Here is a 20,193-nt window from a genome sequence, read left to right as displayed (position 1 = left end):
CATGAAATCAAACCAATCCAGCAAGCTAAGTAGCTATTTTACGCTACTTTTCTCTTAATAATATCATCGAGAATGTAGCGAACTGCAGCCAATAAAGGAAACTTACAGTGAACCAGGTAACCATGTTAGATATTGTTTTTAGTAAGGTCTAAACCATAGCTTGACCTTGCATGAACTGGGTAGCTATGTTTTATTCATGTTGATTGTTATTTCCCGTACTTAATTGTATTAACTATGCATTCCTCACTATATATTGATATCAATTGGCCTAAATGATGGCCCACAAAATGTTCATTAATTGGGTTGTGCAAAATATTCCAGTTCTTAGTGCACCTGGATCGATTTTATCCAGACTTTTCGTGGATGATTTTTCCTTGAACAATCTTTTAGTACCTTTTACATTCTTTTATCAATAGGTTATGGGAATTTATTTATTTATTTTCTGAAAATAATGGAACTTGAGCCAAAAAAAAAAAAAAAACAGAGTAAGGGAGGAAGCTAAGAAAGAGGTGAAGTGGATTTGGCAACATTTTCTCCCCAGTATTTTCTTGTTTTGGATTTGGTTATATCCTTTTTCCCGTTCAATTTGCCTGCGATATGATGATTTCACCTAGGGTTCGTTCTCAGAATAAGTACTTGTTTATTCAATTAATATGAATTCACAGGCATCTTAGCTATTTTTTAACAGGCTTTTTTCATCTGGAAGTATAATCGGTTAGAACCTCTGTAATGCACATGGTCATATTTACCACATGGTTGTCAAAGCTATCGCTTGGAATACTTCTTAGTTTGCAATTCTAACCATTTATACCTGGGTCAACTAATACATGGTGTGGAATTTGGAAACTGATAGCTGCATTTTTTCCTATACAGGGATGCTTCTCTAGGAGATCTTAGAGCTAATTCTGGTGATCTTGCTAGAATTGGGAGCACCAATGAACCTGTGAACCCTATTACTCGAGATAGAGAGTCTGAGCTCAGTCAACAACCTACAAAGGATAGTGATAGTGGTACAGCTCCTCGTTATCAAAGTGGAGTTCTGCGGACTAACTGTATTGACTGCTTAGATCGTACAAATGTTGCCCAGTATGCGTATGGCCTAGCTGCTTTAGGGCGCCAACTCCATGCAATGGGTTTGACAGATGTTCCCAAAGTGGACCCAGATAGTAGCATTGCTGCAGCTCTCATGGATATGTACCAAAGTATGGGGGATGCGCTTGCTCAGCAATATGGAGGCTCTGCAGCTCACAACACTGTGCGGTTTATTTTGCACTTGGCTCTGTTTATTGGTTGTAGATAGGGACCAGTAGTTTGCAACTTAATCCAAAATTTAATTCCATTTAATATACTGTAAGTTGATTTGTAGAACAATGGTTCCCTGAATGTCAGGTTTTCCCAGAGAGGCAAGGGAAGTGGAAAGCCACTACCCAATCTCGTGAGTTTCTAAAGTCCATCAAACGTTACTACAGCAATGCTTACACAGATGGTGAAAAGCAAGATGCAATAAATTTGTACTTTCCCCTCCCTGCTATTTTATTTTAAGTGCTTAAATGAACCAAATAGATCATCAAACCTGCACGTGGTTCCTTGTTTTAGCAGTATATGTCATCTTTAGAAGTGGTAGTGTTCTTTAAAAGAACTGGCACATGTGCTGCTAACTACTTAAGCATTACTTGGTTTTGATGCTGTGCCTGCCCACCACATTAATCAAATTCTTTCTTTGATGATTATCCCAGGTTCTTGGGTTACTTTCAACCACAAGAAGGAAAACCTGCGCTTTGGGAGTTGGACTCAGATTATTATCTTCATGTTTCTGGGATTGGAGATGAGCCAGTTCCTGACAGAATGTAAGAATGGTTTTCCAGTGAGACCTTGAGGGGGAGGTTTCATGGTCAATGCTGCAAAAATTCTGTTTCTTGTGTGCTGTCATTATTAGTATTTAACATAGTTCTTTCAGAGTTCTATCTAATTATTGGAAATTTCATAATATTTCATGTTAATTCACTTTCCAATCTCCACACCTAACTGATAGCTATATATTCTTATTTCTAATTTTCAGTTCATCAGTCGATGCTATTCCTGTGGTTGGAACCAGACCGACCCTTGCACCTGTTCCAGCTTGCAGAGAAGACTTCTCCCGGATGAAATTGACATCATTTGATAAACTAATAGAGAGAACATGTAGTTCAATAAAGAATGTAAGGCTTTGCAGTGAGCCTAATGTCAAAGCAGGCGGTGGTGCAGGAAATTCTGGAATGGCACCTGATGCAGCGTAAACTCTCCCTCAATCTTTTAGCAATTAATTCTGGATTTCTAGTCACATTGAATTCATATCTTTTCATTAGAAACTCAAGTATTATTTTGCATCGCATACCTATTTTTACTTTTCATATTATTTTGGGATTCACTAGATTGCCTTCACTTGGCACTGGGAGCCATGGTTATCATAGACTTCTAGTTGGCTCGTTATTGCAAGTCTGAATTGTCTTTGTTGGTGAAAGTTACAAAAGATTAAATTGCTTAGAATTTTGAAGGGAACCCATGTCACGGTCTAGTAAGGTTTCAAGACTCGGTGTGCTTATGATAACTCCAACCCATTCCATGCTGAGGTTTTAGATCTTCTACCACTCATTCTGTGCTTAAAAACTCTCCCTTGTTGGAGGTCCAGTACCTTTGACTTTGATTTGGTTATAGAGAAAAGACTTGTTCCGAATTCATGGCATCCTTTAAGAGTTTGAGAAATGCTTGTTTTCAATTTTGTGGATTACTCTGAATCTTCGTTCTAAAGATGCATGATCCTCTTGGAAATCATAATCATTTGACAGAAATATTATTAATGTCCCATGGAGATTTCCTGTGAGAAGTGCACTGAGCTTGATTGCCATGAATGATGGCTCAGAATTAGAAACCCAAAAAAAAAGAAAAATCATTGACAGATCTGACAGGTTCCTTTTTGGCTAGGAATGCAATCGGGTACCATGTTTGTCAAAGTGACCACAAATCATTTGCATATTTAGCATTGTCATGTTTTAGACCATGACACTCAGATCCTTCAAACACTAGAGTACCCGAATTGGATCCTTGAATGCTCGGGTAAGGGGATTCCCACTGCTGGATACTTGAAAATCATATGGTTTTCATGTAAAATGAATCATACCAATTGTATTATGTTAATGTAACAATACCGATGAACTGTAACCAATCATTGCTTGACCTGTATCCTAGGAATTCGGATTTTGAGTACCTGCCAAACTTGATCCTGCTTATGGCCTTATACTCAGCACACTCATCGTACCTGGTTAACACTGGTTTTAGAGAGGTTCTTTATGATTGTATTTGTCTTTAGAATAGTGAATACCATCTTTTGTTGCATTTAGGTATGATGTTGGAATAAATGGTTCATATTAGTGGAGGATGCCTTCTTGCTGAATAAGGCTCCTTGCTATGCAAGCAAAAGCACTCTTTTGTGATTCAACTGGACTTGAAGGTGGCTAGTTGATAATAACAAGCATTAAAGAAACATTTTTGCTCTTCTTCAAAAAAGAAAAAGAAAAGAAAAGAAACATTTTTGCTCTTCTTCAAAAAAGAAAAAGAAAGGAAAAGAAACATTTTTGCTCTTCTTCAAAAAAGAAAAAGAAAAGAAACGAAACATTTTTGCTCAGTTGTAGTGTTTGATGTTCAAGAAATAAAATGATTTATATTCATCAGTTTTGGACCTATACATCTATTGCAGTGAAATACAACTCAAAAGCCCCAACTGGCTCTTCGGCCAAAGAAAGTATGAAGAAAGTGGTACTGCCCCAAAAGTTGCTTCACAAGAAAATGCAAGGGGAGGGTGTCAATATGAGACGAGCAACTATGGTTACTATGACCTAAATTTGCTCTCTCCCATAGGTGATATCTGTGAGGAAGCTGTCTTCCGAAGGTATCTTGTTTATAAGCTCATCTTTTCTGTATTTTACTTCTGTTTGACTAGTGACGGTTAACCTTTTCTGGATGATACACATTACAAATGTCATATGAAATGTTACAGATTATGAATCTGGATGCTGGTGGTATTAATTGGCTTGGTAATTTTAACATTTTGTTCCTGATTATATTTTGAAACGAAGGCTTAGATTGGCGTGAGATTGTAAAACTTCAAGGTTAATTGTGCAAGTGGGAGCAGAGCCGTAGATCACTGCTTAGGAGTATGTAACTTTGGATATTATTCAAACTGTTCCTATTTGAAGCAGTTGGAAGAAAATATATACTATGAAAGCTGTTATTGTTCATATTATTTCTTTTCATTCTTAGGACTTATTTCCTCAAAAAAGTAAACTGCACGTATGTTGCATTTGGATAAATCTTTAAATAGATAGAACGTAATTGTAAATTGTAACCTTTAAAATTTCATGAATTTTTTTAATGAAAAAATAAAGCGTGTAATCCACATTATAAATTCACGTTGATGACTTCCATCTATTAACCTTCACGCTGCAGTGGATGCGTATGGGCAACTAATCAAAACCACAGTTAGCAAAATGACATACGGCCAAAAAAAAAAAAGAGTACGGAAAAAAAAATATGTGTTTAATTCGGGTCTCAATCATTAAAAACACGGTAAAAAAATTCAGTCAAAAAACGGAAAAGCTAAAAATTTGGAGAATGAAAAGTTTGGGTTTAATACAGCTTGGTCCCAGAAAAACAGAGTGATAAAAAAAGCGGCAATATGTGTGCACATGTGTCTATATGTTATATATAATAAGGTTAAAATAGAAAAACTTTATTAAAATAGTTAGAATTTCTATTTTATATAGGAACGATAATGTATAGAGATAGTCGAATGGTGTTCTTTGCCTCACTCAAATCTCCTTTTCAAGTAATCCATGTATAAATCCATCTACCTTTACTTATAAGTTTTCTTTCACCTTCTACCCAATTTTATCAATGGCTTGCAACCAACAATATCTATTTTCTAAACCGCCCCCAAGAGTTCTTCTTTTTGAACATTTGTGATTGAAAAAAAACAAGGGTTTAATTAGGTTTGCCCATAAACGTGAGTGTTTTTGCTTGTCTTCTGAAATACAGATATTTAAATGTTTGATAAATTATACAATTTTTTTTCAACAATATGGAGTTTTGCTAACAAATATTAGAGCTAATCAACCTTCTAAACCTATAAATAGTTCCCAAGTATAGGCCAAGACAAGCATAGTAGAAAATAACATTTCTTGTGAAAGAAAGTGAAGAAAAATTCAAGGGAGAGTGTAAAATGTGATGGAAAGGCATGTCTACCCATGGTTTCTTTGGTCGCTTTTGCGTTTAACCTTCAAAAAATAAGAAAAGAATGTGTGGTTCACACCTTGGGATACAATAGAATCCTAGATTGCCTTATGTAGTTACGCGTAGTTATACTCACTCATGATTTATGTTGTTTCTTCATCTTTTTATTATTGATGAGTTTACTTTAATACCTCCCAATGCAGGGGTACTATTTTCACACCGGGCTGGAGTGGGGTGGTCTATGTAAAGCGGGGGCACACTCGGGGTGGGTGGCCCATGTGAGGTGGGACCCATATGAAGTGGGGTCCACGAGGGGGGTTCGGCTGAGGGCCTGACCTGGGCTATGAGATAAAGGGTTGATTCGCCACGTTTTATCAGTTCGAGCTTTTAGAGCAAGTGGTTAGTTGTTCTGCGTCAATAGTGGTATCAGAGCGGGAGGTCTAGTTTTCGAGACTCCTCACTAGGGGTGATTAATGTAGGGGCATTTTCACACGGGACTTGGGTGGGGTGGCCTGTGTGAAGCGGGGGCACACACGGGATGGGCAGCCTGTGTGAGGCGGGACCCATGTGAAGTGGGGCCCACGAAAGGGGCTCGGCTGAGGGCATGACCTAGGCCATGAGATAAAGGGATTGATTCGCCACACTCTATCAGTTTGAGCTTTTAGAGCAAGTGATTAGTTGTCCTATGTCACCTCCCTACAATATTTGTTGCTATATGATACATAAGTTACTATAGTTGTTGGATCAAGGTCATGTTCGGTCATTTAAACCATTGATCTAGTGATATATACAATTGATTGTGGTTGGCTTAGAAATCTTTAAGATGGAAAGATCCAAAACTTTATGTCAATGGTTAACAAATAATGGCTAAGGAGATTGCCCAGATGCATGTGGTTTGCGTGAATGGCTAGTGTCGTGGGTTTGCTCCCCATAGACGCTATGGTTAAGGAACCCGCACGGGGTTTGGGCGAATGGCTAGCATCGTGGGTTTGCTCCCCACAGCCATGAGTTTGATTCCCCTCCCTAGGATTACCCGATGCACGTGGTTTGCGGGTGATTGCGTGCATCCACGGGGATTAGTCTTGCCTTAAAAAGGGGCGGGGACACCCTGTCGTCGTCAAAGTAAAAAAATGGCCAAGGAGATTGCCCAGATTGAAAGAACAATAGTTACATGAATGGTTGAGATATTGTGATCTTAAGAGATTCTTTTTGCATATTCACCAGCCATAGGGAGGCCCTTCATATCAACAGTTTGGATCATTGAAACATAACCCCAGATCCAACAGCTACAGTCCCCACTGCTTGCAACAATGAGTATGGATGTATTTGTAATTACCATTTGGCTCACAGGAGTTCACGGATGCTTTCTAGTCTAAATCAAGTGGAATACGATGGAGATTCATGCAGGAATAGATTGAATAGGTGAATCACGGGTCAAACCAACATGGGCCGTGTATATGAGATCCTGATTCCTGACCAATCATTTGATCAGGCGGATTGTGAACATATCTTTTCCCAAAATTTATACCAATCCACTCATCGGGGGGCCACACTCATATGGCTAAAATGGACGCTAGAAACAAAATACCAATTTTCTATATTCAACGTACAAGCATGGCCCAACCAATGAATGAATGGACCAGCCTAGCTTTTGGTGTATGGCATGCTCTCTTTGAGCACCACTTGGGACATGGCCCAACCAATGAATGAATGGACCAGCCTAGCTTTTGGTGTATGGCATGCTCTCTTTGAGCACCACTTGGGACATGGCCTAGGTCTCAAATGTAACATTGGAATGTGTGCTGCGATTCACATCAACGAATTCTACTCCTGCAAATTGTTTTTTATCATTCTCCTAAAAAAAATTGCCTACTAAGTACTGGTTACTCTTAGAAAAGAAATTAGCTACATTATTGGCTATTGCCTTTTATTTTTGTAGTCATTAAACTTGCATGTTTGCTAACCCAACTTGCACATGTACAGGCGTGTGAATGTTTTAATGTACGCAAACACTTTTCACATCATTTCGACATCAGGTCCATTTCTGGAGTGTCTAATATGACACACACAATATAACATTAGATTGAAAGTTATATACACGTTTAGAGGCTGGAAGTAGATGAAAATTAAAACATGAAGATGTATAATGAAAGTAGTTGATTGGAGTAATTAGGAACTCTTGCTTTGGTTTCCAGGTATCTCTCAATGGCCTCAGACAATGAAACCAATGATTGGTATGGTGGAACGCTACTGTATGATCAAGACAAAAGCAGTGAATGCTACCAGCATTATGCTAAATTGTGTCAGGTAAAGCGGCAAAACTTTTGCTTCACGTTACATAATAAGGACTGCAAGTTTAAACAGAAAATCTACTTGTTTTGCTTCTTCTCATGGGATCCTCATTGCAAAGTATAAAATAGGTAATGATTATTGTTAAGGCAATATTACTCATTCTTTTGTAAGGATGGTAAGATAACAATGACAATGACGTATATAAAGCCCATGTATATATTCATGCCCATGGCATGGCACACATTTTCAAGACCTGCGCAGTACATCAGGTGCTGGCATGTCCCTCCTGATTTACTGCCCAGATATTGGAGACAATGCCATAGTTAAACATGTTCTGGTGTGTAGATGGGTAGCAGAATACGTGTGCAGGCATAAAAAACCGCTACTACAATATAGGATCCTACCGCCTATAAATATTTTGAGCTTAGATCCTAAGTCTCTGTGCAACATTACAGCCTTCTGCATTCATTGCAGTAAGGATGTAACTCTGGCATCACCCATTTTCTGTTTCAATGTTCTTTATCCTTAGGCTTCATGGTTTTGTTTGTCTCTACTCTCCAGTGGTTACCATTGTCTAAAAGAGATACTGTATATATGAGTTATTATTCATTTTGTAGCCATTATTTATTCATCTAGTTCTCAGTAACAAACAATTGTCTACCAGGCTTTAGACAATAAAATTGAAAACCCCAAAAATTACTTCTGTGGCGGTATATTTTGCGCATATTTCATGAACTTCATATGCATATATGAAGTTCATATATCGTGTGCTTGAATTCCCTAAGTGGATCGCAACTTCTAACATGCCAATATCATATTGATTGACATGGATATGTCGGCAACCTTCCTTTGTAGCTGCATCATTTCTTGATGCTTGAATGCCCTAAGTGGATCATATCTTCTAACATTTGGGCATGCACTGTTTTTCCATGTGGATATTGAGTATGGCTCAATGGTAGCAATATTTTGCTATCTTTATATATCGTAAGTGAATAGCGTGTACCGTAGCATTAATACACACACACCCACACCCACATAAACCATGAAGCATGTAATGTAAGTTACACACTACCTAAGATCTTAATTAAAATAGTAGGAAAAATAGGGCAAATGGTAAAAATAAAGACAAATTTGCAAAGGAAATGATTTAATACTATTTCTCATATTATTTCACTAAACTGTTGAAACATTAACTGATTTTTAGTGGAAATAGAAAAATGTAACAAATCATTGAAAACATTAATGGATTTGTACGGTTTTATTATGTTACATGTAACTTGCCTATTTTCATGAACTACATTGCATGAAGGCTACGCTTTCCCATGGAGCATACGCTACATGGCACATAGCATATGTTATGATGCAAACATCAGTGGTGCACCCTTTAGAGTGTACCAGAGGAGGAGGCGTCGCCGACAGAGTATCGGAGCGGAAGAGTTGATGTGGATGGACGTTGGGTCCATCGGACCCATTTTCTGACGCGCTACGAGTGCAGGAGCTGCATGACCACACCCTGACCATAAATCCATGGGTCGGATTTCACAACCTACCACACGAGTGTTTAGTTTTAGGTGTTTCATTCTTTTTTCTTGTTTCAGGGGCTTTATTGCACTTTCTTTATTTTTTTCGTCTTTTTGTTATTTTTCTTATTTTCAGGGGCTTCAGTACACTTTTACTTTTTCCATAACTTATATATACGTTGTGAGAAACCCTATTTTCATTATTATTAAATGAATAGAAATTCGTCTCTTTTTTTCATCTTTATTCAAGAGATTAGGGTTTCAGGATTGGCCATTGGGTGTCGAAAATTCCACCCCGATTTTAGGTTTCTTTCTTTCTAGATCTTCGAGGTTTAGGAAAAGTAAGAATCACCTTCCTTTTCTTTTGACGATAAAAAGACCTATACTTTCTTCATCTCGAACCCTTTATTCTTCACCCCTTTCGTTCCTCTCTAGATATCCCCTTTCTAGTTTGAATGGAAAAGATGGATGGTTAGTCAGTAGAATCAGATCCAAACTTAACCGTGGACTGACTTATGCTAGATCTGGGATATCCTCATATCCCTAGGTCCATTTTTACTGTTTACATGATTTTATGCTAAGGGGCATGATCCTAACGGCATAACCTCATCTTTGTGTTGAAATTTACTTAATCCCTTTGATTGGAAACGGTTAGTTGATTTGTGTATTTACTTGAACATTCTTTAACCTGATCATACATGGATTTAGGATTAGGTCATCACATGTCCTTGCATCATGCCACTAATGAAGAGATTGGCAGCAAGTTTGGCCAACCGAATCCTTGCACGGTGATACAGCCAAAACCGTACTTTTTGACTTGGATGCCCTTTTAGGTCTGAGTACATCACAGTCTTTCTTGAATTCAAAGCACTCCCTGTTGGTTCTAACCTGACATCATAAACAATCCTATGAACATTGCCTTTCTCTTTTTGGCCCAAGTACAGGGTTATAATCAGTCCTAGAAACACTCAACTACTTAGAAAGCATAGATAAACTAGAAGGACTCAATAACTTGTGCAACAAGTAAAACCAACTAGGAACTCAACTAATTAAGGAAACCTGTTATTCATGCTAAGATCAATTTCAGATTTACTGTAGTGTAAGTGTTGTGGTACTGATGTAGCTGATTACATCTCCAATGCAGTGCATCAGCCACATTATGTATTGTATGCTATTTAAAATGCTGATTGTATGCTCCCTCATATTAAATATGATAACAAAGTCATGCCATGCTGTATCTTTCACGGACAATCCAGAATGGTGCAGTCATCGGTCAAATTGGTATGCACAATATGCAAGTGCCAAATCACAATTTAACTAGGAACATGCGGCACCACCAGCTACAGAGGTATGCACACCCACCAAGCTTGTCCATATATGAGCTGGCAGCATTCTCCTCTGTTTGATGACCTTTCTATCATGATTTGTTGTTGATGTTTGTCAATGCTTATGCTATATGCCCAACTGTCACATTTTTGCCATTATGAGAAGTACATGTTAAGCTGTTTACTTCTTTTTGTTCTGACGATTGCAAAGATGGGTATATCCCTTATAAAAACAATATGAGCCCATTTCTCCATCGACTTCCATGGCAATCCCTTAGTTTCATTCTTTCTTCCTTTATATATATATAAAATTTCCATGGCCAGTTCATATTGTGCTTAATCTGGTTACAATGTTCCTGTAGGGCCCTGCCATGGAACCCTTCAAACATGATCCCGAGAAAGAGAAACATTACTCTGATGCGTTGTGCATGGGGCTAGATGGTGCGGATGATGCGCTCATTGAGGCAGAAATGGAAGCTGCACTTAAAGAGTATGATCAAATTGGTGCAGACCTTGGCATCGTCCCCACCTGTAAATCCCTTGCTGGGGATCCAAGCAGATTGACTAGATGGATAATTGGAGAAGAGAAGATGCAAGGGAGGGCTTAGCTCAACAGCCTCTGATGCCATTTTATGTATAGATCCGGCAATTGTTTTAACAGTCAGCAAGAAATTGTATGGCATCTGAATCTCTAATCAAAAGCAGTTAGATGTAACTGTGCATGTAGTATGTGTCATTTCTATAGAGTGCACGTTACTATTGAGGTTGTCTCATCAGTATATGGATCTCAGTGCTCGTCTGATCTCTTCCCTTTTTGTAGGTATCATGGATCTCAGCACTCTTCTTATCTCTTCCCTTTTCTATACTTGCTATATTCTCATTTAACAATGGGGCCAATGCATGTGCAGCATCAGACTCATCAGTAATGTCCTGATCCAAAGTTCACGCCATTCTCTTTATCACAACCTAGCCAACCAGAGTGAACAGTTAGTTACTTTAAGCACAGCCTTTCAATGTATTATATTGGATTGAAATGCAAAGTTGGAGATGGGATGGTAATTTTAGTTAATTTAATATGCATATTGAAGGGCGCTAGGCTTCTAACTGCCATTACCATGGATATCCATCAAACCAATAGTTCAGATAATTAAATAATCTTAATTTTTGTTCATCAGAGCGATGCTTTGGACAGTTCAGTTGAGTTACTTGTGTGCCACATATGCAGTTTTACAGGAGGAAAATAGCAGTTGGGATGCATCAAGTTATGGGGGGGCCAGTTTGTACAAGTAGTGCCCATGATTCTGCAGTTTTGACTATTGATTAGAAGGAACCCATAATGTGATGAGTCATCACCATCATCTAAGCCTTATCCCAACTAATTGAGGTTGTATACATGAATCCTTTTCCACCATTTCACTCTTGATGTCATAAATTCACTACTTACTTAGGCCACAGGTCATCAGGTCTTTACTTGCTACCTTCACCTACGTTTTTTTAGCACCCCATTTGCCCTTTTAAAGCCTTGAACTTGCACAAATTCACTCCTAACGGGTGCTATTCTTAGTCTTTGTTGTACATGACCAAACCATCTAAGCTACTTTCTCTCAGCTTTTTACTTATTAGTGCTATTCTTAAATTTCCTTGAATGCGTTCATTTTTAATTCTATCCTTGTCATGTAACTTTCCATCTCAACATCCACATTTCAGGTACACTCATCCTGTGGACATGGTGCCCTTTATTGCCCAAAATTTTGTTTTATAAAGCATGGCTAGTCTTATAGCCATCCAGTCAGCTTCCCTTTCAATTTGAGTGGCACACGAAGATCACATAAAACTCCAAATGCAAATCTCCATTTCTTTCACCTCGCATGAATTCAATGGGCAACATCCTTCTCAAAATTTTTTACTCTTGAATTATTGACCCAAGATAGTGGAAGTGGTCATTTTCGAACACTTCTCTGTCGGCAATCTTTATTAATTCCTCATTCTCACTCATATTATTATCAAAACTGTACTCCATATGCTTTATTTTAGTCTGACAAATTTTAAATCTTTTAGATTTTGAAGCACCATTCTATAAATTTAGCTTTGTATTTTTGCTCTCCTTCATTTTGTCAATCAAAACTATGTCATCTACAAACAACATACACCATGGGATCCCTTTTTGGAAATGCCTTGTTTACTCATCCATAACCAATATAGAAAGGTACGGGTTCAATGTTGAACCTTGGCGCAAGCCTATAGTTATTGGGACCTCACATGTCTCTCTACTAAAGTCCAGGTATTTGTTACTACTTCATCAAACATATCTTGATTAGAACAGAGCAATATGGAGTGTAATTTAGTAAAAATAGGAGTAAAAATGAGGAATTAGTTAAAGATTGCTGACCAAGAAGTTTTACCAAAATAACCACTTCCGATATTTTGGATTGATGATTCATGAGAATGGAGAGGTTAAGAAGGATGTTGCCCATAAAATTCAAGCGAGTAGAAGAAATGAAGACGTGCCTCTGGAGTTTTATACGTTCGTGGTGTACCAATGAAAACATGGCTGTGGAATTTTTTATGTTCGTGGCGTACCAATGAAAACATGCCTCTGGATTTTGTGTTTGACTTTACTACTCAAACTTAAAGAAACATTTTATAGGATGGTTGTAAGTCCAGCCATGCTTTATGTGATAGAATGTCTGGCAATTAAGGAGCAATATGTTTGCAGAATAAATGTACTAAAAATTAGGATGTTGAGATGACGGGTGATAAGATGAGGGCTGCAGTACTAGGTAATAAGATAAGGAAAAGTAGACGTACACGGTTTGATAAGATGAGGACTGCACTACTAGGTAATAAGATAAATATAGGTAGACTTACATGGTTTCCTCATGTGCGACAAAGGCCAAGAACTGCGTTGGTTAAGAATCTGTGGAGTGGTGGAATATGATTATTGTAGGGGACTGCAATCAATTGGATTTAAGGCTTAGATGGGATAGAGATTGGATTGGGATCTACCCAATTTGATTCGATAAAGATACGATCCGACAGATGACGAAGGTATTTGTGTATTTTATTTAAAAAAAAGAGAGAAAAACTGTCTTAATATATATTCGGATTGAATTTGGATTGGATCCAGATTTTTTAATCTTGAATGAATTTGAATTCGGATAGGATTTTTAGGTTCTTCGAATATTGGATCGGATTCAGATTTTTGAATTTTTAATGAATTTGAATTCGGATAGGGTTTTTTGAATCTATATATATTTGATTAAATTCGAATTTTGGAATATTTAATGAATTTGAATTTGAAAAGTCCCTAAAAAATAAACTGGGAGAAACAAGGAATCACAACCAATCTTATATTTCTACCAATTGTGTCAAAGTATCTTTTTAGATTTATTTTTTTTTTTAAATAAAGAGTATTAATTTTGAAAAAAAAGAAGAAGAAATAAAACCCATAATAATAACAAAAAATAATAATAATAATAATAACAAGAAAGAAAGAATAGGGTGGTGTGAGGTCGACCTGGTGGGAACTTACAATGAGGTCAAGCTGTGTGAGGTTGACCTCATAGTACCATTTCCTATATATATATATATATATATATATATATATATATATATATATATATATATATATATATATATATATATATATATATATATATATATATATATATATGGGAAATGGTTTTTTCCGGTCGACCTCATGGGAACTGCCCGTGAGGTCAAGTTGTGTGGGCACCACCATGATGTGTGTTGAACATCTACCCTATTAGTAAGATGCAACTTTCCATGGTGGTCCACGGGCTTAAAATTCAAGTCAATCCATGACTTGGGTGGGCCACACCACATACAACAGTTGAGAGGGGTTACCCTACCATTATAACATTCATAATTATTTATTGGGCTCAATGAGATGTGGTTCATAAATTCAGCCCATCATAATTATTTATTAGGCCCACCGAGATATGGTTCACAAATTCAGCCCATCCATTGTGTGTTTCCCACTTGGCTGAGGGGTGAGGGGTCAGGACCAAGTTTCAGCTGCATCCAAAACTCAGGTGGGCTCCACCAAGTGCTTTTATATGTTTTAGGCATGTTTTCACATGGGTTTAGATGGTATGGCCCACTTGAGTTCCATATACGGCTGATTTTTAGGGTATTTCATAACTTAGATGGGACCCATCAAATGCACGGTGTTGATATTTGACACACATCACGGTGGGGCCCACACAGCTCGACCTCATAGTATCATTTTGAGGAATGCTCAGCTTTCTCACCCGTTCTAGTGAGAACTTTTTGAGAACTCATTTCCAGAAATATTAGTCCAAAATATGAACCATCCTCCTGGTTCTACACCTCATGAAACCCTTTTAGCTCAAAATTTACCCTGATCCAAAACTTGGGTGGGCTATGGAAAAATGAAATAGTTTCCTCCCTTGATTTGTCTCTCTTTCGTCATGACCCACCAAAGTTTTGGATCAGGGTAAAAGTTGGGACCCAGGGGTTTCATGCGGTGCAAAATCAGGTGGACGGTTCAGATTTTGAGCTCATGTCACTATAAATGAGTTCTCAAAAAAATTTTGCTCATATCACCATAAATGAGTTCTCAAAAAAAATTTGCGAGAACTTGCGAGAAACGGGTACCCACCTAAGCATTCCCCTCTCTCTCTCTCTCTCTCTCTCTCTCTCTCTCTCTCTCTCTCTCTCTCTCTCTCTCTCTCTCTCTCTCTCTCTCTCTCTCTCTATATATATATATAATATATATATATACACACACACACACACATACCTCTATCGTGTGTGTATATATATACATGCCTCTATCATCAGAGTAGCACAATGCTAGCTACGCGAATCAAACACTGAACAATCACAATGTAGATTTGGCCACATGATAAGGAGGCCTGATATTTTTGGTTAGGGAGCAGACACAGTGTAGCCCCTTGATTACGACCCACATCTCATACACCCTACGTCAGAATGATCTGACCGTTTATTTGAATTATATGTACTGCCATGCACATTAGAATTGAAAACTGCATGCATCTAAATGGAAACGTGAAGTGCAAGGTATCGAAGCGTAGTAATACAAGTTGAAATGGACATTTTAATGGCTTGGATCTCATATTCGTGTCGTCATCCTAGTACATTTGGTAGCTTGTTGCCTTATGAGCTTAGGTTCAGCATACACTTGCCCAAAGACAGATAAGTCCATTGTGTATCTTGAACACACATGTATATGTACATTTTATGATAGAAATTATTATTTTGAATATGTAATATATTTGATGACGCAGGGAAGAGTATGAAGAAACAATGAAAAAGATTGTCTTTTTCAAGTAGGTAAAACTTTGAATTTACAAGAAAAAAGAGATAACTCTCAAATATTTTTGTTGAATAATGTCTAATATATATAATTTTATCATTACACCATTAACAAAGAAAAAATAAACCCTTAGCTTAAAATTGTCCAAAATAGCAAAATTTTAACCCCAATAAAAATTATCCAAAATAGCAAAACTTATTTAACACCTAATTTACCAAAAATAGAAAATCCAAATACATCTTATTAAAGGAGTCCTAGCATGATTTCAAGTATTTTTTATTTTTTTTAAAGATGAAAATCTAAAACTTTAAAAATAAAGGAATATAAAAAAAAAAAAATTTGAAATTACTAAAAATAGTATTAAAAAAAATTCTAAAATTTCATTTTTGAAGCGTGTGTTTTCTTGTGAAATGGATAGACAAAACCCACTTTGTGGGTCAATTGACCCCGAATGACCCGTTATGGTAAAGATTGATAGGTCGCACGTCCCGTAAAGATACCCAAGTCAAAAGTTATAACTGATTTATAATTCACACTTCAAAGAACAATTTCTCCTCATCCCGATTGAATTTCTTTGAAATGGATATGCTTAGGGTCAAATTACATTGTGTCCTATGTAAGACTAGGCTCGAATTTGACAGATTACTTTCGCTTTCGTTTGGCCTTCTTTTGGTCCCTCCATGTTAAGGATATATCTTTATTACATCCTACATCAGTCCTCTCTACTTGGAAAGAACTCATCCTTGAATTATTTGACGGACTTAACTCATAATACTCATACTAGTTTACCACAACAAAATTCCTTAACATTTCCATGCCCTCGGGAGGATCAATAACATAGGCACTGATCTTCTCATTTCTTTGTTTTTTATATGTTCCAATCGGAAATTTTTTCTCACACAGGTGAACTAGTATATTATCACCCACCTTAAATACCTTCTGCAGTTAATGTTTATCAACATCTTTCTTATACTTGGTATTGGACTCCTGCAACTTCTTTTGGACCTTAGTATGCACTATCATGATTTGGTTTGCCATATTTCTACCACAACATTCATACCCGGTAACTTAAGCAAAGAGACTAAGTCGAGAGTATGTTTGTGAATACGATCATACACAACTTCGAATGGCAACTTATTGGTGGATCGATTCTACATATTGTTGAAGACAAACTCCACTTGAGTAGCAGAAATATCCCGCATGGGGGGCAACTTGTCAAAAGTTTATTGGACATATATTCCCCTTGAACTCCTACAATATTGGTTTCAACTTCTTTGGAATGTTCATGTGTTCTACTTCTTTTCCAATTTCAACTAATGCATTGATCTCTCTTCTTCTCGATTTATATATCTTGTTCGGTTACAAAAGACTGCACTTCTCCATTTTCATCAGGGTGAGGATAATATTTCTACCATCTTTAGAAAAATTAAAGTATTTTCCTATCATCTATGCATGACATCAACATAGTACTGCCATGGTCAATTAAATAATATTTGACAAGCTTCCACATCACTATGTTACACATTAATTCGTCCTTGATCCATCTGTGTACAGAGACGGGTGCTTTTTTTGTCTTTAGTTGCAGTTTTTTTTTTTACCATAGTCTTTAACACAAGATTCTCATTGCTCCCACCATCTATGATAAGATCACAGATCCTTTGGTTCATGGTGCACCTCATCCGAAAGATGTTGTGTCGTTGTAAATTTATCTCCTCCATTGACGTGTATAACAACTTCCTCGTGATCAAAGTAGTGGCCTACGATTCATCACCAATGTTACACCATGAACATGATAACTGCGAGCTCCATCGTCTATCTCATCTTGCTGCTCATCATTAAGAACACGAATCTATTCGAAGGCTTCCATCATTCAGTTGATCGCTGACTGCAGTCCTTCCATGACTCACAAATTCTCCTAATGTGCCACCTCAAACACTTTCGTTGTCAAAGGATAATCACTTCAGACATGCACATATCTTCATTGAATCCAATCCATTCACAACATTAATTTTACAAAAAAAAGAAGAAGAAGAAGAAGAAGAAGAAGAAGAAACAGTGAATCTAGGCAAGAGGCAAGAGCTCATGTATAGGGTGGTGACCAAGGTTGTCCCATCACCACATGTGTAAATCGTGCATGAGATCTACCTCATCCATTAGTTGCATTGCATTGATGTCAAATCAATGATGCACAACACTCCTTTATATGGCAGGACTAGACAATGAGGAGGCGTTTGGATATTAAGTTTCTTAAGATAAGCTACTCATGCCTCAGGTAACTTATCTTGATTTATACTTATTAAGCTGAAGTAATAAAGTAACTTAAAGTTTTTTTTTTTAATTTTAAAAAGTTACTTATAATTGATCATAAACCAAACTTACTTCTCTCAAATAAGTTACTTATCTACCACTGTAAGTAGAAAAAGTAAATTATTTGGTGGTATCCAAACGGGCTTTAACAACTTTGACCATTGCTCTTGCATCCCTACATGGTATACGACATTGGCTCACTTCTCTCACATTTCTCTCAATGTTTGTACTTAGAAATAAATAGCCCTACATGTTTTGAGCCTGAATGAAGTAGGCCAAGAGTAAAGCTAAAACTCGAGTTGAATCGAGTTGAGCTTGGCACAGCTTGACTTGGCTCGGCCACTAGTTGACCCTAGCTCGAACTCAGCTCGGGTCGGTCCTCAAGCTTGACTAGCCAGCTTGGCTCGGTTCGGTCAGCAACTCAAGCCAGTTCGAGCCTGTGCGGCATTTTCTCAAACACATGAAGTGCACCTTTAATTTCTCATAGTTTGCAAAATAGCAACAACAGTTTACAAGTATTTCATCAAACACTCAGTAGGGAGCGACAAAATCAAGATCCAAGATTAGTTTTACTATGTAATGTTTGTTTTTTTTGTAGTGATTTGTTTCATATCCATACTTTCCTCGCCACTGGCCGATCCCATAGAGAATGTAGCAATCAGAAGCAACACTTCATTAAGTCATTTCATCAAACACTTGGTGAGCAACATCAATATCAAAATAACCGAGTCACTGAACTAGTTCGATTTGAGTTGAGGTTCGATCTGAGTTGATTCAAGCTCGAACTTTGGCTCGAAAGTTTTTCAAACTCTAAAAATCAACTCGACTCGGCTCGAACTCAATTTTGAACCAAGTCAAATCGAACTTTTTCAAGTTGAGTCGAGAGAGTTAATCGAGCTAACCCCGTTCGTGCACAGCTCAAGGCAAAAGTATCTTTTATTTATAAACTTACGATCTCATATATCACCTTAGAAACCAAGTCTTAAATGAACTCTCTTTTCTCACATATGATAACTTACTCTAATGTAAAGGTTTTTTTAATGATTGGGCCCATATAATTGTCTGCACGTGCATGCGTTGTGCATACATGTGGGCCCCCATAACAAGAGACATTAACATGTTATTCCCATATAGATATAGGAACGATGCACACCAAACAGGCTCTAAGAAAAACAGAAATGACCCCATACGAGTGGTTTCTAGAAAAGAAAAGAATTTGCAGAAATTCATTTGTAATAAGATTCTGATTCCTTAGTCACTAAAATGATCTTTCATACCCACAATTAGGTATTGTGAGGGAGGGACCATACATAAGGTCTCTGACCTCTAGAAAGTTAGAATGAGAAAATGAGGTGATCCAGATTCATCACGGCTATCCAAAAGAATTTCAATGTTTGAATTGAGAGTTCATAATGTAAGACTTATCTAATTTTATCAATTGTTAGAATAGAATTTTTCCTTTTTTAGTGAATCAATCATGAATGTTTCTAGCACCTTAGCAAATCATCCTCCACACATAGCACCGTTAAATAGTACGAGGCTCGTTGCCAATACAATAGGGCCATTTTCGTCTTAAAAAATGTGAAATGACATTAAGGACACGAGTTTAAAAATATAATTATTTCAAAAGAATGACAGACCAAAAAAAAGAACATACCAAACTGGACAGGCAGAATCTTTCGTGGTGGCGAACCTAAGAAAGTAACGAAGCGGGATTGAAAGAGCCCCCCATCCATTTCGAAATACCACAGAGCTAAAGACAAAAACAGGAAAAAAATAATAATAATAATAATAATAAAACACTGATGACAAAACCCAAAAACATGAAAGGAGGATAAAAATGCAAGCTGAGCGGCTACAATCCTTTTATCGAGAGGTAGCCCACATGAGAAAACAGGTACCCAAAAAAAAAAAAAAAAACCACCAAAATGTAAATAAAACGACCACAGTGGGAGTCGAACCCACGACCTTTTGATCCGAAGTCAAACGCGCTAATCCACTGCGCTATGCGATCTTTGTTGCCATATTGTTTGCTTTCATATATAATAATAAATTATTGGTAAATCTTGTTTGTAGTTTTATCCCTAACGAAGTGATGAGCCTCTTGGGTTTTGATAGAACGATGGCTGCGGAATGACGCCTGTATGGTAACTTGGGATGA

At 37.3% G+C, this 20,193-nt stretch overlaps 1 protein-coding gene and 1 non-coding gene across 3 annotated transcripts in view; one reads left to right on the top strand and one right to left on the bottom strand.

The window, feature by feature from the left end:
* LOC131236572 (phosphatidylinositol-3-phosphatase SAC1) overlaps window positions 1-11,576 on the top strand; it is a 34,817-nt gene extending 23,241 nt beyond the window's left edge. For both annotated transcript variants that reach the window (XM_058233843.1, XM_058233845.1), the window contains 8 exons: window positions 874-1,255; window positions 1,390-1,511; window positions 1,737-1,847; window positions 2,060-2,272; window positions 3,734-3,925; window positions 7,461-7,572; window positions 10,765-11,076; window positions 11,223-11,576. In XM_058233843.1, the coding sequence (XP_058089826.1) occupies window positions 874-1,255; window positions 1,390-1,511; window positions 1,737-1,847; window positions 2,060-2,272; window positions 3,734-3,925; window positions 7,461-7,572; window positions 10,765-11,010 (1,378 nt within the window). In that variant the 3' untranslated portion in view covers window positions 11,011-11,076; window positions 11,223-11,576. The remainder of the gene's footprint in view (window positions 1-873; window positions 1,256-1,389; window positions 1,512-1,736; window positions 1,848-2,059; window positions 2,273-3,733; window positions 3,926-7,460; window positions 7,573-10,764; window positions 11,077-11,222) is intronic.
* Window positions 11,577-19,972: 8,396 nt separating this feature from the next.
* TRNAR-UCG (transfer RNA arginine (anticodon UCG)) lies at window positions 19,973-20,046 on the bottom strand. The gene has a single exon. It is a non-coding gene; the product is annotated as a tRNA-Arg (tRNA).
* Between the last annotated feature and the right edge of the window lie 147 nt (window positions 20,047-20,193).

This window comes from Magnolia sinica, chromosome 2 (genome assembly GCF_029962835.1).
Source record: "Magnolia sinica isolate HGM2019 chromosome 2, MsV1, whole genome shotgun sequence".
NCBI lineage: Eukaryota > Viridiplantae > Streptophyta > Magnoliopsida > Magnoliales > Magnoliaceae > Magnolia > Magnolia sinica.
The sequence above is the reverse complement of the archived record's forward strand: the minus strand, read 5'-3'. Positions and strand labels throughout refer to the sequence as shown.